Raw genomic sequence first — 25,843 nt, 5'->3', positions numbered from 1 at the left:
TGGTTGATGGTTCCAGAGAAAGACTCCGCCTGCTTCTACCAATGTCGAATCCGATTTGCCACTGCAATAAACGATACCTTTTTCCCGGAATTTATCTTTTCCACGTATGTAATCGTGTGAGTGTGGAAGGGGCGCAGAGTCGGGAAAATTGAAGAAAATCACATCCCGCCTCGGTTCCAATCCATAAAAATAATATAATTTTTCCAATCCATAAAGTTCCCCGTACGGCAAATTAGATTCCCCTTCCCAGAAGCATCATTTTGTTTTCCTTTCAAAAAAGGAAAGCCATATTTTTTCTCTTTTTCCGGAGTTTTCCCGTACCACTTACAACCACTCGCACACTTACACATACAAGACGACGACGACATTCTCAATCGCTGCCCTGAACGAGATAGCTCAAAAATGTTTCTAATTCGGTACATTTCACACACTTCATTGGAAAGGCCCGCACACACACGCAGTCACACCCACAAACAAAGTTCCAGTTGGATGAATCGGAAAATCGGACCAAAATATGACCGAGACGAAGGGAAGTCTTTTTGCTGAAAAAAAAAAAAAAGAAATCAACAATTCAATGCAGAGTCAGAAAGGTGACTGCTTAATACCATCAAGATTCGCTTTGTTTTCGATGGTCCTCCCTTGACGACATTTTTTTTTTTTTCATTCCCTTCTTGAGAAAATGAAATCTACAATTCAATTTCGGTAAAAGGCGCAACCAAAGTGACTCGTCACGTTGTCGTCCGTCCCCTGCACGAGAAGAGAGTGGTTCGAAGTCACCACGGTGTTCCAACACAATTGTCCGTCATCAATTCTTGTTGCCTTAAATCAGCAGCTCAGCAGAAGAGGGTGAGCAAGTTGGAATCGACAAAGTGAATTGAAAATGATAATCGGGAACAACATTGAACCTGATGGGGTGCTTGATTTGGAAAGGGAAAATTTAAGGGAGGAGTTACAGAGTAGAAACATAATTTTAATCTTGGGACGGTATAACATTTCATGGTTTAATATAACCTCTTTTGCCATGAATTGTTGCCTAAATGTTTGTTCAAACGTGGAATTACTTTAAAAAGAGACAATAGCAAGACAATATATAAAAATAAATTTTCCACAAGCTGCATGCATTGGCATTGCTCTAATTACTCTACTCATGCATTATTCTAAATTAAATAAGCATTTTTGAAAAAGTTTAAAAAAATGCGATTTGCTTGAAATGAATTTACCTCGAAATCGTCAAAAACATAAATTTTGGACAAATATTGAGAGTGCATCTTAATCTATGGGCATAAACCTATCATTTAAAGACAATATAAGCCTAAATGAAACTGTTTGTGTATAGATTCCGAGCGACTTTAGAAAATTTGTTCAAAAAGTAATTTTTTTTAGTAAATTGATTTATTTAATTTTATTATATTTGCTTGTCTAATATAAGAAAACATTGTTCCTGACATCATAATCTATCATTATAGAAATGAGCATCTTATACTTTTCAGCTCTAGTATCGAAAAGTAATATTTTTCAAAATTGTTTTTTTTTTGATCGGTGAATTTACTTAACACATGGATGTTTGACATACAATTTGAAAATGATCATTAGAAAAGCGTATTTCGGAACTGCAAAAAAATCTTGTAAGCTACTCGTTGCAAAACTTGATTTTTTCAGCACTAGTCGTATTTATCCAACTCGGAAAACCTCGTACGACTCGTGCTGAAAAAATCGTCTTTTGCAACTTGTTGCATCAAGTACTATTTAAAAATTGCTAATGGGTAATTCTCTACCAACTCACACGAAATCGGGAAAAGTTGCCCCGACCCCTCTTCGATTTGCGTGAAACTTTGTCCTAAGGGGTAACTTTTGTCCCTGATCACGAATCCGAGGTCCGTTTTTTGATATCTCGTGACGGAGGGGCGGTACGACCCCTTCCATTTTTGAACATGCGAAAAAAGAGGTGTTTTTCAATAATTTGCAGCCTGAAACAGTGATGAGATAGAAATTTGGTGTCAAAGGGACTTTTATGTAAAATAAGACGCCCGATTTGATGGCGTACTCAGAATTCCGAAAAAACGTATTTTTCATCGAAAAAAACACTAAAAAAGTTTTAAAAATTCTCCCATTTTCCGTAATTCGACTGTAAAAAATTTTGGAACATGTCATTTTATGGGAAATTTAATGTACTTTTCGAATCTACATTGACTCAGAAGGGTCATTTTTTCATTTAGAACAAAAATTTTCATTTTAAAATTTCGTGTTTTTTCTAACTTTGCAGGGTTATTTTTTAGAGTGTAACAATGTTCTACAAAGTTGTAGAACAGACAATTACAAAAATTTTGATGTGTAAACATAAGGGGTTTGCTTATAAACATCACGAGTTATCGCGATTTTAGGAAAAAAAGTTTTGAAAAAGTAACTTTTTGCGTTTCTCTTTGTTTCGTCGTCCGTGTCTGTCGCGGGTGACCATGAACGGGCATGATCAACGACGACCAACATTTTCAAAACTTTTTTTTCGTAAAATCGCGATAACTCGTGATGTTTATAAGCAAACCCCTTATGTCTATACATCAAAATTTTTGTAATTATCTGCTTTACAACTTTGTAGAACATTGTTACACTCTAAAAAATAACCCTGCAAAGTTAGAAAAAACACGAAATTTTAAAATGAAAAATTTTGTTCTAAATGAAAAAATGACCCTTCTGGGTCAATGTAGATTCGAAAAGCACATTAAATTTCCCATAAAATGACATGTTCCAACATTTTTTACAGTCGAGTAACGGAAAATGGGAGAATTTTTAAAACTTTTTTAGTGTTTTTTTCGATGAAAAATACGTTTTTTCGGAATTCTGAGTACGCCATCAAATCGGGCGTCTAATTTTACATAAAAGTCCCTTTGACACCAAATTTCTATCTCATCACCATTTCAGGCTGCAAATTATTGAAAAACACCTCTTTTTTCGCATGTTCAAAAATGGAAGGGGTCGTACCGCCCCTCCGTCACGAGATATCAAAAAACGGACCTCGGATTCGTGATCAGGGACAAAAGTTACCCCTTAGGACAAAGTTTCACGCAAATCTAAGAGGGGTCGGGGCAACTGCTGTGTGAGTTGGCGGAGAATTACCCTAATATTAAAGAAAAAGTCAAAGTAGTTATGTCACAGACATAACCGGAAAGGCGTAGACTTACGTAAAATTTAGATATGTGGACATGTGGGTTTTCCATATATTAATTTGAAGAATTAGCTATATTCTTTAAATAGATTTACGGAATATGATCATGAATGGGAGATGGAATTCAGCTAAGGGCGTTATTTCGGGGTGGTTTTCTTTCAAATTGTATGTAGTGTTTGGTGGGAATGATGAACAAGCAGAACTCTTTCGTGGGAAAATTGGTGGCCCTAAAAAGGACCGATTAGAGTTGGATGGTGGCGTTGGTCGCAAGGCTCGGTCTTGGCATCAGGCTGCAACCGGGAGATGTTCTGTCCAGATGGGTGATAGGCCGCGGTGGATGCTGCAGGTGCTAGCGTTGTTGATGGATGCGAAACCGACAAAGTTGTTTAGGAAAGCGTGTAGTATTTGCGAATGATTGTGGTGCGAAATTCAGATTAGGCTGGTGTATCAACCAAAGTCAAAATCGGCCGATGATAACTAAAATACGAAACATACCTTCGTGACTGTGTTAGAACATTTCTACCAAAAACAAGGTCAAGGCATGTGCGCCCAAATGTCGTTGTCTGTAAAGGATCGGAAAGCAGATCAAGCTTGAGGTATTCTTTCATAAAATCAACAAATTACAAATTTTCCGGTTTGAGGATATCAATGTTAAAATCCCCAGACACAACAATCCGGATGTCCTGCTTTGCATACCAGAACAAATTCCGGATCAAGAAAGAAATTTCCTGTTTGTATGTTGCACTTGGCGAAATATACACAACAACAAACAGTGTTTGAATCCCATTTTCTGAAACTTTTGTGGCACAAATATCCCCAAACGAATCAGCCTCGAGTAAAATTGGATCATGTTCCTCACTTAACTGCTCAAGATCGTGAGGCATGGCCGTCGAAGAAGACGAATTTTTATGGAAAATTGCAACCCCCCCGGCCCTTACATTGGCACGTTTAAACTCAGCGATACAATGGTACCCCTCAATGCCCACATTAGAACAATTGTTCAACCAAGTTTCACTCAATGCCAGGAAATCGACTTTGGTGAGCAAGAAATCAGTCGAAACATCCAAATGATGAGCGTTTAAACTTTCAACGTTGAAACTGATAAGACTGGAGCTATGGTCCGTCGAATCCAGAAACTCCTCCAAAATATCGCTGTGCGTTACAAGTTGGTGATTATTCAGCCTTTGCTGTTCCGTCCTCAGATCCACCATTCGAGGTGTGTTGCACTGCTTGGCATGATAGAATTTATGTTCCCCTGATTAGGATTAAGTGTTCAGAATTGATCAAGGCTAACTCTTTCGTGATTGTTTTGGGTGGTCCTAAAAAGGATCAAATTTCTGAAAGAAAAGTTGAAGATTATTGAATTTCTGAAAAGAAGATTAAGTTATGAATGGTTATAAAGTTCTACGCCCTGGCATCCCAAGAAAACAAACGCCTTGGACGACTTACAACACTGGAGGAAACCATTTATAGACAACTTACAAACCCAAGGCGACAAAATCCTTAGACAACTTGCAACCCGGGAGGAAATCATTTATAGACAACTTACAATCCCAAGTTGACAACATCCTTAGACCACTTTCAACCCACCCAAACGTTTATGGACGACTACTCTACCAACTTACTTTTGAATTTGCGCTTTTGGACGACCCTTCAAGACGCACAACCGAATTTCAAACGCTGAACCCCCGAACACGACAGACTGGCGAACGCTGAGGGAGCCAAGCCTAAGAGCAAGAGATCTTCCCAGATTTGTTACTCTTGCAAACTTGCTGGTTTTAAATCTGGGTTGATCTCTTGCTCTTAGAGCCAAACTCCCCAACCCAACAGAACTTACACACCCTTAGTGCCAAGACCCGTGCCGACCCCTAATTGGACGGAACACCCATTCGAACGGCAAAGAGAGAAAAGAAAGAGACGAAGGAATTTTAGCGAGCCGAATGGGGGGAGGGGTTGGAGGCGAGAGCAGCCTCAGAAAGCTGTGCATTCCGTCGCCCCCCCAGACCAAAATTTGTTCCTGAAATTTAAATTCAAATTAGCTCGCTGCCTCGTCCCGGGAGGAACGAGGGATGAGGGCAACTCTTTCAACAGTTTGGAATTGGACACGACGCAATTCTTTCAGAAACGCTCGCCACGAATGCGACGAGCTAGTTGTTGTTTCACAACCACGGCTTGACCCACGAGAGGCTCTTCAGCGGAAGGCAGCAGGCGCGCGCCTCATCTCGTTGATGCCTCGTCCCGGGTGGGACGAGGGACGGGGAGTGAGGCAACTCCGAACCACGGCAACCACGAAAGATCCAAACGGTCCGGCCATCGAGAGGCAACTGGCTGACGGTGACGTCGAGAAGGCGATGCGCGCTTCTTTTCCAGTTCTGGTCCCTCTCTCCTGCTGCTGCTGCTCTGGTCTCTCCTGCTGCTGCTGCTCTGGTCTCTCCTGCTGCTGCTGCTCTGGGCTGAGCTTTCCTGCTGCTGCTGCTGCTGCCGGTCCGACGTCTGAGACGTGAATGATAGAATGGGCTCTGGCGCGCGTTCTTATATAGCCTTTCGGTCCGCTACTTCCCCTCCTTTTTCGCGACCGACACTCGGTCGCGTTGCTCGGATGATTTTCCCCTCAAAATAGGTACTTGACATTCCCGTCCGTGAGTGGGAAGCGCTCATTTTGCTTGCAAAATCTGTGCATTTTGAAAACATTTTAAAACATTCAATTGTTTCAATAGTTAAACTATTTTGCCAACAATGAAAGTTTTATAGCAAATTGCTGAATAATTTTCGAATCGAATGGCACATAAATCGTGTCGATTCGATTAGAGGGAAGGAAGATATAAGCGTTTGACGGATGACGCAGTAATCCAGGGCCTTCGGCCCGGGTTTTTTGGAATGACACCCCAGTACCTTCGACAAAGACGTAAGTCTACGTCAAAATGCATAAAACCCCATGAAAATTTATTTATATACACAGAAAAAAAAATCATGGTAATATTACATCTGGGAAGGGGTACATCTTTTATGTCAGAAAAAAGGTGTAATTTTATCTCTGGAAATGTGTAATTTTACCACTATTCTGGTGTAATGTCACTTTTTCAGTCTAAATTGAGGTAAAATTACATCATAAAAGAGGTAATATTCAACCTTCCAAAATTACAGCTTCCAAATTTACATTATTTTTTTCTGTGTAAAAAACTTATTCAATTTGCTGGTTCTAAACACTGTTAGTATATAAGTATCAATTTAAATATTGTTGCTTTAAAAAGTATACAGTAGCATTAATTTTTCCATAATGTCCATTCAGCATAGCAGCAAAGCATTCATTTTATTCCGTTATTTTCTCCATAATGTAATTTTTTTTCCAAAAATTTGTTTGGAAATAGCTGAGGAAATTTCCTAAAAAAAATGTAATTGTCTTTTAATAAAAGATGTTGCCCATTGTTATAAGTTAAACCAAAACGTTTTTAAAGAAGATTGAAAACAGTAAAAAGAAGACATATTATATGAGGGTAATTCTCCGCCAACTCACACAGCAGTTGCCCCGACCCCTCTTTGATTTGCGTGAAACTTTGTCCTAATGGGTAACTTTTGTCCCTGATCACGAATCCGAGGTACGTTTTTTATATCTCGTGACGGAGGGGCGGTACGACCCCTTCCATTTTTGAACATGCGAAAAAGAGGTGTTTTTCAATAATTTGCAGCCTGAAACGGTGATGAGATAGAAATTTGGTGTCAAAGAGACTTTTATGTAAAATTAGACGCCCAATTTGATGGCGTACTCAGAATTTCGAAAAAACGTATTTTTCATCGAAAAAAACACTAAAAAAGTTTTAAAAATTCTCCCATTTTCCGTTACTCGACTGTAAAAAAATTTGGAACATTTTATGGGAAATTTATTGTACTTTTCAAATCTACATTGACCTATAAGGGTAATTTTTTCATTAAGAACAAAAATTTTCATTTTAAAATTTCGTGTTTTTCTAACTTTGCAGGGTAATTTTTTAGAGTGTAACAATGTTCTACAAAGTTGTAGAACAGATAATTACAAAAAAATAATACATATACATAAGAGGTTTGCTTATAAACATCACGAGTTATTGCGATTTTACGAAAAAAGAGAGAAACGCAAAATGTAACTTTTTCAAAACTTTTTTTCGTATAATCGTGATAACTCGTGATGTTTATAAGCAAAATTAAAATTTTTGTAATTGTCTGTTCTACAACTTTGTTGAACATTGTTACACTCTAAAAAATAAACCTGCAAAGTAAGAAAAAACACGAAATTTTAAAATTAAAAATTTTGTTTTAAATAAAAAATTACCCTTCTGAGTCAATGTAGATTCGAAAAGAACATTAAATTTCCCATAAAATGACATGTTCCAAAAAAATTTGCAGTCGAGTAACGAAAAATGGGAGAATTTTTAAAACTTTTTTAGTGTTTTTTCGATGAAAAATACGTTTTTTCGAAATTCTGAGTATGCCATCAAATCGGGCGTTTAATTTTACATAAAAGTCCCTTTGACACCAAATTTCTATCTCATCACCGTTTCAGGCTGCAAATTATTGAAAAACACCTCTTTTTTCGCATGTAAATAATGGAAGGGGTTGTACCGCCCCTCCGTCACGAGATAACAAAAAACGGACTTCGGATTCGTGATCTGGGACAAAAGTTAGCTCTTAGGACAAAGTTTCACCCAAATCGAAGAGGGGTCGGGGCAACTTTTCCCGATTTCGTGTGAGTTGGTAGAGAATTACCCATGATACTTTAAAACCTAACTTTCTTAATGTATTTTTTTAAGAGCAAGTTATTTTTCGTTTTAGTAAATTCTTAAAAGATTATTGCAGGAAATTTTCTCAGCTTTTTAAATTAAATGTTTTTAGAAATAGACATTTATGATAATTTTTAACCTTCATTTAATACAACTTCACTATAAAAACTTAATTTTTCATTAAAAACTGATTTTCCTGGAAAAATAATCATTTAAAAAAATCAATTTTATTAAAAAAAATAATACGGTTTCTTGATAAAATATTTGTTTCAGATTTTCCAAAAACTTAAAGTAGTTTTTTATGTCCTTCGGCTTTGGACAAGGGAAGCATTGAAGGAGGCAAACAAAGGTAAAAAAAGGCTTAATTTAAATGCTAGCTTACTTTTCGAAAAAATATAACACTTTTCACAATTATTCTTATCTGCTATCATTAATTTCTTAAATATCTAGGACTTGTATTTTTTTTTTTCAAGTTTTACTCTTTTCTTGAGCAGTTCTTTACGGAATCGGTCTTTTTTCTTTAATTTTAATTTTTGTATTTTTTAATCCGGCTGAAACTTTTTTGGTGCCTTCGGTATGCCCAAAGAAGCCATTTTGCATCATTAGTTTGTCCATATAATTTTCCATACAAATTTGGCAGCTGTCCATACAAAAATGATATGTGAAAATTCAAAAATCTGTATCTTTTGAAGGAATTTTTGGATCGATTTGGTGTCTTCGGCAAAGTTGTAGGTATGGATATGGACTACACTGAAAAAAAATTATACACGGTAAAAAAAATTTGGTGAGTTTTAATTTAACTTTTTGTCACTAAAACATGATTTGCAAAAAAAACACTTTTTTTATTTTTTTTATTTTTTTGATATGTTTTAGAGGACATAAAATGCCAACTTTTCAGAAATTTCCAGAATGGGCAAAAAATCTTTGACCGAATTATGATTTTTTGAATCAATACAGATTTTTTCAAAAAATTGAAATATTGGTCGCAAAAAATTTTTCAACTTCATTTTTCGATGTAAAATTGAATTTGCAATCAAAAAGTACTTTAGTGAAATTTTTGATAAAGTGCACCGTTTTCAAGTTATAACCATTTTTAGGTAACTTTTTTGAAAATAGTCGCAGATTTTCATTTTTTTTAATTAGTGCACATGTTTGCCCACTCTTGAAAAAAATATTTTTGAAAAGCTCAGAAAATTCTCTATATTTTATTTGTTTGAACTTTGTTGATAGGACCCTTAGTTGCTGAGATATTGCCATGCAAGTGTTTAAACACAGGAAAATTGATGTCTCACCCAAACAACCCACTATTTTCTAATGTCGATATCTCAGCAACTATAGGTCCGATTTACAATGTTAAAACATGAAACATTCGTGTCATTTTCCGATCTTTTCGAAAAAAATATTTAAAAAAAATTAAAATCCGAAGGCACCAAAAAAGTTTCAACCGGATTAAAAAATACAAAAAAAATCGAATGACCGAAATCTCAGAGAATTGCTCTCTTTACTGACATCAAATTTCTAAATTTTCAAGATTTTTGTTCTTTTGATTTAAAACTGATCAAATGCACTTTCTTAGTAAATTGCATAGTAAATTTTTAAGGCTCATGTAATAGAAAAATAACTTCTTAAATCACTAAAACAATAAAGATCGAGTTGTACAGCTATGGTTTACTCGACAAAGCTACAGCATTATAAAATAGTAGTTTATGCAACAAGTTGCAAAAGACGATTTTTTCAGCACGAGCCGTACATTTATCCAACGAGGTTTACCGAGTTGGATAAATACGTAGAGTGCTGAAAAAATTAAGTTTTGCAACGAGTTCCATACAACATTTTTTGCAATTTCGAAAAACACCCATTGAGTGAAATTTTAAGTAAATCGTTTAAATCAAAAAAAATGTTGAAAAGTGTTACTTTTCGAAACAAGTGCTGAAAAGTGCAACTTTTCAGCACCCATTTCAGTGCTGAAAAGTAGAACTTTTCAGCATTTATTTTGAAAAGTTTTGCTATTCGATTCTGTTATTTTTGGTACAGAAAAGTAGGCTATTTCGTCGTTCAAGAATGACAAGAAAAGTTAGTAGTTTCACGACGGAATTGCAAAAATTTCTATTTTAGAATATTTAAATGGAAACAGTCGTTGATAAAACTGGTTTCACCATACTTTTTGTAGATTTTTCCAGTACAAATTTCATCGTCGAGTATCAATAAGTAAATGTTGACCAAATTGGCTCATATTTGGCTTAGAGTCTAGAAAAAGCTTATGGAACAATATTGCTTGGCTTTTGTGGCCCTAGTTAACTGCCGCTCAAATCGAGTCCGTCCCATATGTAAAAACAGCATGCCGAGAAAAACGCATAACAAATTTGTCCCGCCCATAAGGCTACGTGTTAGAATTTCACGAAAAAGTGGATTTTATCCGATTTTCTAGAACAAATTTCTAAATTTTATTGTTTTTTCTGATAGTTTACATGATTTCGAACCAAACTGCATCATTACCTCAAAATTGACGAAATTACATATGGGACGGACTAGCTTCGAGCGGCAGTTAAGGTCCCACAAAGATTGAACCTTATAAAAGCATACAAATAACAAACAATTTCGGATTAGAGAGAATTGTGCAATTTAATTTTGTTTACTGCAACCTCTTCTTTTTATTCAAATTAGTTTATTTTCAAAGGTAAATTAAAATTATTTTGGAAACAAAAAAATGTCACAAGCTCAATTTCGACAAAGCTGTCACAAAAGATTACCTTGCATTTTAATACAACATAAAACAACAAGCACCAATAAAACCACCTCCTACCACCACCTTCTTCTACCTCAACGCGATTCATCTCTCGGTCGACATCAATTTTCCATCCACCTTGGCCCCCCGGAAATTGCGGTTAGCCATAAAGTTACCGTGGCGGCGGTGACGGCAGTAAAAACGCCACGCCTGGTGCCATAAAATCGTTTCTAATTGAATAATTTTAAAACAATTCTAAAACCTGCTGCCGTCTCAGTCGGGGAGGGGCGAAAAAGGAAAAATGTGTTGCACCTGATGGCGTTTCTTGTGGTGACCTGGAAAGAGACAAGACGCGTTTCTTGATTGCGTTTAATTTTGTTTTATTGCGCCTCTAAACGGGCACGATAATGAGAACGATTATGGTGATTACCGGGGAAGAACCGTAAAGTTTTTCGTTGTTTTTTTGTCTGTGTTTCCTTCAGTGTTTTCCACCTCCCAACCGCACATTTCCACACTGCTGCGGTGGTGTTGGTGAAGATGTCTAAATTTTCTTTTGGAATTTCTGCCCCGCCATGATCTGGAACGCGTCCCAACAGTGAAAGACAGGGCATAATGTCAGGCTTGGTTGGTGTTTCTGCCACTTTCCCCTCGGAGGAATTCAAATCAGGAAAGGTGTACTAATTAGAAAATAATGAGAATTGCTATCCTTAATGGCTAAGGGAGGTTCCGGTTGGGAACACACGTTACCCGGTCGGAGTCTACGACGACGACGACGTTGATGATGATGTCCTTCTCGTACGAAGCTCTCTGGGTCATTGTTTAGAAATGAAGTGAGGTAGAACAGTGCACCCTTTACCCTAATATGCTCATTTATAGCAAAATGAATTCTGAGAGGGAAAGTAGAGAGAAGAGAGCCGTACGGGAGAGCCCAACAGCGTTAGATAGGTTGATGTACGATCGCGAATGTAAATAAACTAAGTCTTCAGCCAACACCCAACTGGCTCGGTTCGTGTAACCCCCGCGTATTTGTACCGCCCGATCGCCGCGAATAAACTTTTACTCCGCGCAACAAACCGTGTTCTTCTTCGATCCGTGTTTTGAAGAGAGGTCGTTGACCCGCGTGTGCTCTGGACGAGCTGTGAAAACCCCCCCAAAATACAGTCCACTATTTTTGAAGGGCTCGATCCGGAACATTGGTCCTTCGAGCCGGATCGAAGTTGCCGGCCCGAAGTGGAACGATTTTTTGTGCGCGCGCGTGTGAAGTGGCCTGTTCGCGGAACAGTGGCCATCGCGATCGGACTGTGCGAGTCCGCGGCAGTTGGCGCCATCGCGCAGTGATTTGCGGCTTTGTGCTGCAGTTTTTTATTGCTGTTCTGCGAGGTGGTGCTGGCTGGAAGAAGCAGCTGGAGCGATCGTGGTCTGCTGGGAGCTGTTCTACGGCGGACGGAAGCTGCGCTGCTGTTGAAAGCTGCGTGTTCGAGAGTGATCCAGGAGGGCCAAGCAGCGTTCCAGAGGAAGTATTGGGTTGCATGTGGTGCATGAGGTGTGTGTGTGTGTCTGTGGTGAGGTGTGTGCCATTTTGGGTTTAGAGTGAATGAGTATTTTCCGAGAGAAGTTTTTAATAAAGAAGTTTGGATTTTTCACGCGTTTGCGTTTATTTCTGGGGTTGTGGTTTGGGTTATTCCTGCGCAAGCCCTGCTTTTTGGATTGTTCTGGTCTCTGTTGGTCGGTCCACTGCTGGTTCTCCACCTTGGCTGTCTCTCCCCACTGTCAATCGGGTCGCGTAGAACGTTGAGTCGATCGTTTCGCGGTTGCAGTGTTCCAGGTTTTGGCGGTCAACTGGAGTGAAGGTGGTGAAGCATGGATGACCTGAAGGATTTACTGAAGCAGGAGCGGCAGTTAATCCTGTCGATCAACGGTGTAGGAGCATTTGTTGAGGCGTACAAGAAAGCTGAGCACGAGAACCAGATCTCGATTCGGCTGGACACCTTGGAGGAGGCCATGCGGAAGTTCTACAAGGTGCGCCGCAAGATCGAAGCCATCATCGACGACGAGGATGAGGATGAAATTGTTGGGGAGTCGAAGGAGGCTCGGAAGAAGCGGTTGGCTGATCTGGTGGTTCAGCGTGAGATGGAGTACAACAAGGCTCTTCGTGACGTCGAGGAGAGGTACTTCGTGGTGAAGGCTAAGCTGGTCGCGCTGCGTCCGGTCAAGGTTGAGCCCACTCCTGGTGCTGACCTGAACGAAACCTGCTTTGATCGGTCGATTTCGCGTGTTAAGTTGCCGGACATCAAGCTGCCCAACTTCAGCGGTGAGCTTAAGGATTGGATCCCGTTTCGCGACACCTACAAGAGCCTCATCCACTCCAACATGCAGCTGCCGGACATCGACAAGTTCACATACTTGAGGTCCGCTCTGCAAGGTGAGGCACAGCTGGAGATCCTGTCGGTCGATTTTTCTGCAGAAGGCTACGACGTTGCTTGGAAGGCACTGGAGAAGAAGTACGACAACCACAAGCTCATCGTGAAGGCGTACCTGGACGCGCTCTTCGACATCGAGCCGCTGCGGAAGGAGAGCTGTGACGGTCTGTCTCACTTGATCAGCGAGTTCGAGACGAACCTCCAGATGCTGAAGAAGCTCGGTGAAGGAACGGAAGCCTGGTCGACGATCCTGGTCCACATGCTCTGCGCGCGTTTGGATCATGCCACGCTGCGACTGTGGGAATCGCACCACAACTCGAAAGCTGTGCCGAAGTACGAGGTTCTGATCGAGTTTCTGCGTGGTCAGTGTACGGTGCTGCAATCTATCAAGGCCAACCGGCCCAGCGAAGGAGACGGTCGGCAGAACCGCTGGAGAGTCTCGACCGCTCACACGTCCTCGCAGTCACAACGGCGCTGCCTGTTCTGCGAAGAGACATTCCACATGCCGTTCAGTTGCAGCAAGCTGAGGAACATGTCTGTGTCTCAACGAGTAGAAGAAGTGAATCGACGGCGGCTGTGCAGAAATTGCTTGACTGCTGGTCACTACGCTGACGGATGTTCTCGTGGTTCCTGTTCCCGCTGCGGCGGTAGACATCACACGTTGCTGCATTACGACACGCCGGCCCCTGCTGGCGCTCGTCAAGAAAGATCCTCCGTTCCTAGTACGCAAAGTCAATCCCAGGAAGCTGGACAACAACAACTCACGAGACAGCAAGACCAGACACAGAACATTTCCAACCAACCAACCACAAGTTTCTACTCCGTGCTTCAATCCACTTCTCGAAACACTCACCCACCACCACCCACAGACTTTCGTAATACCACCACCCTCAAAGCGGCATCCCTCCCCGCACAAAACGCACCCACACTTTCCCGCCGAGTCCTCATGTCCACGGCTGTAGTTCGCGTTGAAGATCAGTTCGGGAACTTCTCGTTCGCTCGGACCCTGTTGGATTCGTGTTCCGAGTTCTGCTACATGTCTAGCACCCTTTCGAAGAAGATGAAGTTCCGGACAACACCAGATGTACTGAGAGTACAGGGCATCGGAAACAACTCAGCATTGTCGCTAGAGGCCGTACGCGCGAAGATCCAGCCACGGCTGGCTACGATCTCGAGGTTCTCGAAGGAAATGCAGTTCCACGTGCTGGAAAAGATCGCCAGCGATCTGCCCGTCACAGCGGTTGACGTCAGCCAGATGATGGTCCCCTCTGACATCATTCTCGCTGATCCGCACTTTGGGAAACCTGGTCCCATTGACATGATCATCGGTGCTGAGTTTTTCTTTGATTTGCTGGCGGCTGGTCGTCGTAAGATCGTCGAGGACGGTCTGACGCTGCAGGAGACTGTGCTTGGATGGATAGTTTCGGGGAAAGTTCCAGTGTCGTCATCCAGCGTCCCATGCACGGCAACATACTTCAGCTCAGCTGTTGACCTGAAGCAAATCTGCGAACTGGAGTCGAGTCACGCCAACAGCGCCCACGCTGTGGCGGAGTCCACCCGCGAAGAGCTGCTCAAGAAGACGGAAGGAAGATCACACAGAATTAAAGAAGCAGACACGCTGAACGCGAGGAAAGTCCGGGAGTTCACCGATTCAGCTGATGTCACGGTGAAGAAGGGGATGTCCCACTGCCCAGAGTTGCTCAAGCAGCTCCCAAAGCACCTAAAGGACGAGCGCAGCACGCTCAACACGCTGCACAGTGTCGTGCACGCCTGTGTCTTGTGTCAACAGCTGTGGAGAGTCAAGAACGATCGGAATCAACCGTTGGACGAATCGTTGCAGCAGCTGTGGAGAGTTCTAATAAGTTTGACGGCGATCGCGACGAGTAAGGTGCCGCGCTGGATTGGGTTCAGCAACGATTGCGTCGAGAACAAGATCTACGGGTCAGAGCGAGCGTACGGTGCGAGTCTCTACCTCCACTGCACTGCGCTTGACGGTTCCGTCACGTTTCGACAGCTCATGGTCGAGGCCAAGGTGGCTCCGCTCGAGAACCCAAAGCGCAAGAAGAAGAAGGTTAAGATCTCACGCTTGGCAGATCGCACAGCGTTTCACCCAGCAGTTGTAGAAGAAGTGGAGTACGAAGTGGCTTTCCAACCTGCAAAGCCGTACGAAGAAGACAAGGGAGCGAAAGGCAACGTGCGCGTTGTGACCGTTCGCACGGCAAACGGACGCTTCGATCGAACGATCTCGATCGTCTGCTCGCTTCCCATTCGGGAAAATCAAGAATTTGTTCAAACCTCGAATTAAGCACTCGCTGAGTGCGCCCCGACGCTGCTGCGTCACCCATTTTCTTGAAGTTGAAGTTGGTGTTTGTAGTCTGTATGTGTGCATGTTTGTTGTTGAAGAAGCTCGCTGGACGCTGTCCAGTCTCTCTACTCGGTAGACACCTGTCTGTCCGAGCTCAGCGCACAAGGCGCACCTGGTTATGGGATTGCATGATTGTAAAGTCGCTAATCACCCCTATCATCGGTAGCACACCCACCCACGCTACCACATCTCACTGGAGGAAGCCTAGGTTCCTGCCAGTCGGTCTCGGCTGCTCGTTCGACAGTGGGCTTGGCCAGCTCACGCGCCGATCGACATCCTGACCACGAAGTTTTGAAGTACGAAGCCACCACGAAGTCGAAGTCCGTTCCTAACCAGCGAAGAAGAACAACGCCCCCAGGAATTCACCCATGATCTGCGGATCGAGCACCAGAATTCACCTGGTGGGGTAAGTTGTTCCAGTTTACGCACGCTACATACACCCACTACATCCAAGTTTTGTTCGAGGCATACCACCAACTCAACCACCTACACCGACGTCCGAAAGTCCACCCACACGAAGCGCATCCACGTCCGCAACAGCACAGCGGCGACAAGCACACCGGCGAACGACACACCACCAGCGTAACACCTTTATGGCCTGCGGGCTCAGCATCATCGTTACCTGGCAGGGTAAGTTGTTCCGGTTTACAAAATTCTGCACCTGTATACTACAACGCATCTCTCCCCGAGGAAATCTGCAACAAAAATAACATCAACAAGATGGCACACCCGAAGATGAAGAAGAAGGCATCAACCGATGCAACCGCACACCGAGTGCACTCTGTGGTCGACGTTTGTCCCACCCGAAGCAGAGCATGTTCCGCTGGAGCATCACCCCCCACCCACACCGAAGAAGCGCAGCGCGAGGCTGCACCAGAAGTTCAGCACGGTTCGCGATCGTGGCACACGGCCAGCGGTCTGGCGAACGCTGACGACGAGAAGTTCGAGGCTGCAACAGCAGCAACCACACGACCACGACCGCTACTCGGCGGCGACCCCCACGCGAAGGCTGCACAAGGCAGCAACGAAGCAGCAGATGAACGTTCCAGGGAGCAGAATGCAGTTCAGCAAGCAGAAAATGCACCGTCGTTTTCGTCTACGATGCACCCCACGATGGCAGCAGCAGAAGATTGTTTACGTCTAGAAGCGAATATCGTATTGAAATATTGTGAAGTTAGCCCTAAGAGTTTGATATTTGTGTTTAGTATTAGTGTTATCATATAGGTAGCAAGTTTTTTCAAATGGTTGAAACCACTGGTTTCAAGGCGGGCGGCATGTTTAGAAATGAAGTGAGGTAGAACAGTGCACCCTTTACCCTAATATGCTCATTTATAGCAAAATGAATTCTGAGAGGGAAAGTAGAGAGAAGAGAGCCGTACGGGAGAGCCCAACAGCGTTAGATAGGTTGATGTACGATCGCGAATGTAAATAAACTAAGTCTTCAGCCAACACCCAACTGGCTCGGTTCGTGTAACCCCCGCGTATTTGTACCGCCCGATCGCCGCGAATAAACTTTTACTCCGCGCAACAAACCGTGTTCTTCTTCGATCCGTGTTTTGAAGAGAGTTCGTTGACCCGCGTGTGCTCTGGACGAGCTGTGAAAACCCCCCCAAAATACAGTCCACTATTTTTGAAGGGCTCGATCCGGAACAGTCATGGAAGCTATTTTCAAATTCACGCAAGCAAATTCTTTATTTAAGATACAGTTCTTGCCATTTTACTGTTTCTTTTCGATCGAAACAAAACTCGAAAATAACACCTCACCTTATGGACCCAAACCATTTAAAACTATAATTCATTAGGGAATTTTCACGATTTTGCGGAACGCGTGAAATCCGTAAAAAATAGTACAAGCCGTGAAAAAATGGAAAATTTGACATTTTTTTCCAATACACTAAATTTATTCCGTTTCTTTAATATTTAAACGTGAAATTCTAGTTATTTAAAAATAATCTGCTAATGGCTTTATACATTTAACATCTTATTTAAAAATGTTCCTCCTCCCTTCAAAATTTCCCTGAAAAATGGGGGGACTTGAAATGATTGTTGTTAAAAAATTGTAAACAACTTAGAATTCGTTGTATAGCGTTTTTTATACAGAAGAATTTTGATACTTATAAATATTTAATGCCATTCAGTGAAATTAGAGCATGAGCATGAGCATGAGCATGGTTGACTGCCAATGAGCTGCTACTCCGTTATTGACAGATCAGCTGAAGTTAAACAATGAATCAAAAATTATCAGTGGGAGCCAACCATCCGTTCACTGTTTAACCTCTGAAGATCCCTACTTTATTAGTCAATACCGGCGCCCTCCCAAGAAGCCTGCATCTCCTTCAAGCATCACGTGATTAATTTTTTTTTTGGGTTAGTAGGATAAGGTATTGGCTTTTTGATGCCTCCCGAGCTACGACGCTATGGGGAGGACTTTCATAACAGACCCGTCGGCGAGCCTTCCGAGCAACGATGCTATGGGAAGGTCTTTCTGGTTAACACACAAAATCACTCACAAACAGTTATTTTGCTCAACTATTAACTCGACGATCAAAAATGTCAGTGCGTCTTTCGATCTTTATATAGAAATGGCTTTTTCACCGCAAAAAATAAAAACTTATTCGAAAAATTTAAACACAATCCACCCGACGCCGTGCCTTCCGATCAACGATGATATAGGAAGGGCTTTGAAAATCACAAAAAATCACTTTTCACTCCGAATATTGTTTTACGACTACGCGCTCCCTTTGCCAATTATGCACTCTTAATGCCATTCAGTGAAATTAGATGAAATAAACTGACGATATTCTTTTGCCAGAATTATAAATTAAAAGTTAAAAATAATTAAAATATCAGTAAATAAAGACACAACCACAAAGCTGGGGAGCAAAAAGTTTAATTTACGTGTTTAGAAGGTAATTTCGAGCAAATATTGCTCTATAACACAATATAATTATCTTGATTTAATTTTTTGCTGAATTGTAATATTTTTTAATTTATTTATCTCAAAAAGTTTTGTTATTGGAAGTTCTACAACTTCTAATCTGTATCTTTGTCTATTCCCGAGCAGACGGAAATAACTTGGGAATAACATTTTCTGATATTTGAAAATACTAGGCCAATAACATTTTATGTTATTTATAACAAGATTTGTTATTCGTCGTTATGATTTTATTGTTATTGGATTGTTATTGTAATAACAGACTAATTACATTTTTAGTTATTCTTTGAACAAATCTTTGTTATTTTTTTTGTTATTTTAACAACTAATCCGATCATCCCAATAACAGTTGGAGGTATTCTTCCATAACAAAAAATGTTATTCCAAAGTTGTTCTGGCTTTCAACCAATTTCAGACCAATAACAAAATTTGTTATAATAACATAAACTGTTATTAAACCCTTATGCAAAAAATGATTTTTCAAGAAGAATCCATAACATTTTTTGTCGGCCTGTGTGGATCAATCGGACCGCGCACTGGACTCACAATCCAGAGGTCGCCGGTTCGAATCCCGAGGCAGACGCAACAATTCTAAGTGTCAATATAGGTATTCGGTGCCCTCTCCCCGTGCCATACCTTCACACTTAGGAGACCCGGGAGGCGGAGTCTTGTCGCAAAAAGAACGATACACGCCTGTGGATCCGTTGACGAAACCGCAAGGTTTAAGAGGGCCACATTATAAGGTGTTACGTCGATTCCCTTTTTTGTCCATAATTTTTTTTTGTTATTTTAACAGTATTTGTTATTTAAATGGCATGAAATTTGTTATTACCGTCTGCCCGGGTTTATTGTTTTTTTTTTTTACTGACACTTTTTCGATTATTTTAAGGGTTTTTTTTTCTTCATATTTTTGGTCTAAAATTTTACCAATAGTTTAAATGTCGCAACACAGAGTGTTAATTTAACATAAAAAACAGGGAAAATTATATTATAAATACACTCAAAGTTGACCTTAAAAACATTATTTTTTTTAAAAAAGCATTTCTAAAGTCATATGAAACAAGTAAAACTATCAAAATCTTAGATTTGAAACAAGTAAAATCATCAAATCCTAGATTTTTATGATTTTACCTGTTTTAGTTTGAGAGTTCTCCTTTCCAATGCATTTTGAAGATTCAAAATGGTGGTGAATTTTCTTGTCGAAGCCAGGATCAAACTGTGGCATTCTTTGTGAAGTTTAGGTCTGTAAATTTCAAATATTCAGGTTAGTTTTTCATGTATTTGTTAATATTCTTTCACTTAATATTTACAGTTGCCATCGTAAAAAAAACATCATATGTTGCATTGGATCGTTATATGTGATGAAGCAGTAAATCTTAGAAAATAATACAACATTTTTGTATATTTCTTGAAAGGTAGACAGGTTACTACAAAGTAATGAAATTCTCGATATGGTTACTTAAACTCAGGTCAAATGTAATTAAATTCTTTTTAATGTAAAAAAATGTAATAGTTTTTTTTTTTCAAATGATAACAACATATCATTAATTTGGCATGAAACAACTGCAAATCTCGAGAATCGTCATCCTTTAGTCTTAATCAGTACCAAAAATTCTTTCGAAGGCACAAAATTCCTTCTCAATATAAAATATTTGTTTTTGTTTGCATACTAATCTTGTTTGACAGAGCCATGCAGCCATGTTGTGACAGATTTCTGAACCCCCAACATTGTATTAAAAATTGTAAAGATAAACCAACTATGCAAATTGCTGTTTGGTCGTAGGAAAGAACTCCTCAAAGTTCAAGCCAAAAAAATATTGTGGTGTTCATAAAAAATGTCCCATTAGTCAAATTTCGGCCCAGATGGAGGTTTCAACAGTATTGTACATTTTTTTAATGAAATTTCACCAGAATTGTAGCTGATTATTAACAAATAATAAAACTAACTTAATCCAGCTTTGATGCCTTTCTCACATTCATCTAGTACCTTTTGCCAAAAAAGCATCATTTTTCCTTAACGTTTTCTTCAAATTATGCTTCATTGATCAATTTGATTTTGATAGAAGATTCAGATTTTTGAAATAATTGGATCGATCTGATTCTGATTATGATTTTTGCATATCATTTTAGGTAAAATAAGATCCTGTATTTCCACAGCCGGCTGTCTAATATTGGATCATAAACAATTATTCGCGTCGGGATTAAACATTTTAAAATAATAACAACAAACTAAATAGAAACTGATTCGACAGCAACATTTAGTTGCTTTAGAATAAACCTTCAATCGTTAAAATTTTTATTTCGCACATTCACTAAACGGGAAATGTCTCAACAGCAGCATCCGATTGCTTGCCTTGAGAATAATAGTTTATCCGTTAATCTCACTTATGCCAATGGTCGTATCGTTTGCTTAGGGCGAATCCCAGACCTTTACCTATCACAACTACCAACTCCCCGCGACACTTACGCAACCCTGTTGTTTAAATTCGATCAAATTTGGTCAAACGGTCAATTTGGTCGAGTTTCCACAATAGGGCTGGGAAAAAGAGCCTGCGGTTTCGCTACCTTTTTCTAAGTAAGTCAAGCATCAACATTTCCCGTGCTCCACATCCTTTTTCCTTCCCGGTGAATGGTGGAGATGGGAGCGGCCGGCAATGGATGGCTTTCGTGGTGCTGCCTGTCCTGTTCTGGTAGAATTGGTTTTAATTCCCTTTAATCACTATCTAAGCAACCTGAGCTGGACAATCATCACATATATATCTGGAGCAACACGAGAAAAGGGCGGATAAGCATTATGACAGCTGGAACTATTTTGCAAATTCCGAGCCAACAGGTAACTTTTTATCAAAACTCGAAAAGTTAAACAATAGTTGGCCTTCTCAGCTACCTTTTAACACTGCGGGTTTTGTCAAATAGTTACTTGTTGGCTCGGAATTGGCAAAATAGTTCTGGCTGTCAAAATGCTTATGCGCCCTTTTCAAATGTTGCTCCAGATATGACGAAATCCAGTCTGCAACCCGCTAAGTTCACCATCTCCATGCGAATGCGAATGCGAATGCGAATGCGAATCATTTTAGGTAAAATAACAGCAAAGAGAGGGAATGTTCAACCATCAAAATTTGATCCTACCAAAGTAAAACTTTTTTTCAACTTTGTAGGAGGTCAGATTAAGGTCAAACGGGAAGACTGCGCTATATTGGCACCACGATTAGAGTACTTTTGAGGAAAATGACGTAACAAGTGCTGTCTTTTGCAGACGATAAATATAAAGATAGCAAGGAATTTTTTAAATGAATTTAGGCAAATAGTTGTAAAACAACTTTCGAAGGCGTATAGATGAGGGATAGTTAGATGAAGGGGATGTTAAATTAGGTACCTCAAAACCAAACGTTAAAAGACCCCATTTAAAATTGAAACTAATTTGCTCTTCCTAATCTCCTCACCGTTTCAGATCTGTCACCATCAACGACACAATCACCGACAAATGTCAGCAGCAGCAGCATCAGCATAGCCAGCAGTTCCTCCACCCTCACCAGCAGTAGTGGCCCCTTAGGCACGCATCCCACCCTCACCGTGGCCACCGATGACCACAGCAGCAGCAGCCGCCCCCCACCACCGCCTCCGCGGTTTGAGGCTCTGGTGCAACCGCTGCCACGTGGCCACCTTGGCGATGGCAGTCGACCAACCGCGGCGGCCACCGACGATGGCGATGAGGACCCCCTGCTCTTGCTGGGGGGATTCCGATTCCCGGCCCAGCTGCACCCACCGGCGGCCAGCAGTGGTTCCAGCAGCAGTGTACGAACTAGCCCCCAGGGGGAGGAGGAAGATGGTCATAGTGGGCCCATTCCCCTGCCAGTGTCCGCCGCCCAAGGCGCCAAATCCAATCTAGTTAATTTAGGTTTAAGCAGTAGTAGTGGTGTTAGTGGTATTAGTAAAATTAAAAATGCTAGCTCAGTAAGTAGTGGTGGTGATAAGAAGAAGATGCCGGAGGGGGAGTCAGGAGGGGCGGTGAACCGGCTCGACGGGGAGTTTCGGGGGCCGGAAGTCGAGGGAAACTTCAGCAAGATGTACTTCGAGACGGAGAACCTGACCACGGTGTCGTCCCAGGTGGGGTCCATTGCGGTGTTGCCCTGCGTGGTGCGGAACATCGGCGAAGGAGTGGTGAGTAGTTCATCGTCAAATTCTCGTTTATTTCGATCCTCGAATGCTCATGGTGTTCCGCTGAAGTCTTACTTAAAATTGAAATCTCTCAAAAACTAGGTTAAACGTTGAAATGGTTGCAATTGTATATTAAAAATATATGTAAAATAAAACCGTTTCAATGAAAATAATCTCCGGTCTGATATTTTCCACACATTCAGCATAATTACGTGGTTTATTTGAATGCACGCCCACGCTTGTTTATTCAACAATTTATAACTTCATCCCGTGGCTTCGCCACATTTCAGCGTTCAACTCTGTTATGTGGGCGATACAATTACCAGGACGCTTTTCACGGAAATTAAACCTGACCTGACCTGTGCACGGTGTGCAATTTAATTAGCAGGAACAGATTGAAGTTCCGGCTATTTCATTTTAAATTAATGTCACATGGTTTTTAAACAGAAAAGTCATTTACGTAATCCAATTTTGAATTTAGCTCTTGGAACAAGTAAATAAATTGCAAATTAGAACTTGAAATTTCATTTGAAAAAATTTGCTCAAGTATTCAGTTAAACACATTTTCAGTTTCAGTTGCCACTTCTCAACAACCCGGTTTAGTCAAGTGCCGCACTCGACGCGTGTATTTCATCTCAACGACACGTCGTCGTCGTCTTCGTCGGTTGGCATGTCGACGGAACCAATTGACAGCCTCTCGGGCAGGTTAATGGCTCTGCCAACATAGCACCCGCAGCAACAGTGCTTCACATTGACTAGACCTCTCAGCGTCAGTCATCCTCGAAAATCTCTGGAGGGCTCTCTCTTGGATATTCTGGAAACGTTTCAAGTTTGTGCTGGATTCTTACAGGAAACTGTAAGTGTTCACTTCTGAAGGAAGCTTAATTGATTTGATGGATAAAAAAATGAAAATGAAATGTGCGTAAGGCATATTAACGTTCCTAAAATAATTTATAAGGTTAAATTACACTCGTTTCAATGATTCAAAATAGTATGATACGGTCCACTAAATCGATATCTATCTCAAACAGAGGCATATTTAAATGTGCACTATTTGGGCCGCTGCAAATATTTTTTTGAAATTTATGTCCCTCGACTGTGACCAATGTCGAGAGGGACAGTCACAACAAACATCCAGAGGGTATTTTTTTGCAAGATTTGCTGAAATTTCCGAAAAAATACTAAAACATTGAAAAACTGGTAAAAAAAAACGGTAAAAATCATGACCATAAAAAAAAATTTCGAAGCATTCTGAAAACTTTTGTAGAATACATGTTTATATTATGTTATATTTATATTATATTATATTATTTAGTTTATATTTTTATTCTTTTTTGTCTGCTTTTTATCCAAGGTGTCCCAAAAACATTTATTACTTGCCAGTCTACAAAAATAATTATTAGAATATTTCTTTTAATGGATCTAAACGAGGTATCACAATGAACTTTTATTTAAAACATTTCTCAACCGATAGCTTTTAAAAATCAAACTATAAATAAATAAAAAAAAAACATTAAAAATCAAGAGAAGAACTAAAAGTAAATATTATTGTTCAAAATTAAGAATTGTCCTACCCTAATTTTGTATTAAAAATGTGGATTATTTCAATTTTGACTTTTATTGTTTAATATTAAAATATTTAAAAAAAAAACAGAAAAATGAATTAAAGTTAATATCGAAACAATAGTTTTTGACCTTTTTCGATAGAAACTAGGTTTGACGAAATCAAATTTTGCAAAGAAAAACTGACAAACAATTACACAAAAAAAAAGAAGTATTATTTTACTAGCCAATCATGCTCAAAATGAATATCAGTGTATTAAAATCAATTTTAATTTGTATTCAGTTTAGGTGCAAGTCAAACTCCATTGAAATTTTGAAAATCTTTGAAAACAAAATTGGCCCCTATTTTTCCAAAGCCAAACATAAACATTAAAAAAAATATTTGTGGAGGCCCAATTGAGAACGGGGATATTTTCCAAAAATTCAATGTTCTTTATCGATTCCAATTGGATTCTGCATCAAAAATAATGTTTTAAAATGTTGTTTGGCATTATTTTCTATTGTTTTTAAGAAAATCATTTTTTCTAAAAATTTATTAGATATTTTTAAAATTTAACTTTTAAAACGTTGAAAAAAAAACAGCATTTTTATCCGTGTACCTCACATAAGGACTTTTAGAAAATCATTCATCCAAATTAAAACAATAATCTAAAAAAACACAAATATACGGAAAAAAAAACGATTTTTACCTTGTTTTTTTCAGCTACCGAATATTAGTCAATTTTAACTGTGGATTTAACTCTTCTATCACTGTTTTTTTAATATCTTTTAGTTAATCTTATGAAAATTACAGGTTTGTGATTCAGGAAGAATTATTTTCAAAACCGGATTTTTTTTTCAAAAACTCTTTTTTAAGATTTTTTAAATGAATTGATTTTTTTCGAAAGAATTAAAATTGTAATCGAATCATAGCAAATTGCATTTAATTTCATTTTTAACACTGCAGATTTGTTTCTGAAAGATCAAAGATAATTAAGTTCATGTCCATTTTAAATTTTTGAAGTGAGTCCAATTATTGAAATTAATAAAATCATCGTGAAATTAAATTTTCATTTAATTTCAGTTTATTGCACTACAATTTGCAGATAGTTCAGAAGCATTCTATTTTTTTAACAATCAACGCAATAAATTTTGAAAAATTTCTTCGACTGCTTTTTGCAGATTTAATCAACTTTTTATTTATTTTGCACAGTATTGGAACATTGGATTATTGCAATTGAATATATGATTGAAAATTTTGTAATGCTTTTATTGCAAATATATTTATTAAAAAGTCAGTATCATTATCATTCTTCTCTCAACATCAAAAAAGTAGACCGAATAGATGATTAACAAAACTAGAAAAGATTCGTTTAACAAATATGGTTTTGAAAATATTGAACTACTTCAACAGTCCATTATTAATTTTTAACTATTGACCGCTTTACATGTTATTAATTATTTGCCAGTCTGAGGCCATTTTGGAAACAACTTTGTAAACCACTGTTACACCATTAAAAGCCCGCGGACTTTTTTGAATATTCATGTTAAATGGTTCTTTGCCCATTCTGTAAAGTAATTTTGTAAATCTTCCCTAAAAAATACCTAAAATTACAAAAAAACTTCAATTGAGACATGCATCTCAAGTATTAGTTTATATTTCAAATAACATTTTTTTTTCACATTTGGCCCACATCCTCACGTGAAATTCAAGTTTGCTCCGCCATTAAAAAACTTTGGGCCTTTAAATTTACTTTTTTGTTTGACCTAGTTGCAAGTAAATT

The 25,843-nt window shown here is 39.6% G+C and overlaps 1 protein-coding gene across 1 annotated transcript in view; it reads left to right on the top strand.

The window, feature by feature from the left end:
- The window catches only part of LOC120429702 (uncharacterized), a 223,799-nt gene that overhangs the window by 81,479 nt on the left and 116,477 nt on the right, over positions 1 to 25,843 (top strand). Inside the window, exon 3 of the mRNA XM_052706895.1 lies at positions 21,811 to 21,858. Coding sequence (XP_052562855.1) covers positions 21,811 to 21,858 — 48 coding nt within the window. The remainder of the gene's footprint in view (positions 1 to 21,810; positions 21,859 to 25,843) is intronic.

Source organism: Culex pipiens, chromosome 2 (genome assembly GCF_016801865.2).
Source record: "Culex pipiens pallens isolate TS chromosome 2, TS_CPP_V2, whole genome shotgun sequence".
In the NCBI taxonomy this organism is placed as follows: Eukaryota; Metazoa; Arthropoda; class Insecta; order Diptera; family Culicidae; genus Culex; species Culex pipiens.
Note: the sequence above shows the minus strand (reverse complement) of the source record. Positions and strands in the feature narration are given on the sequence as shown.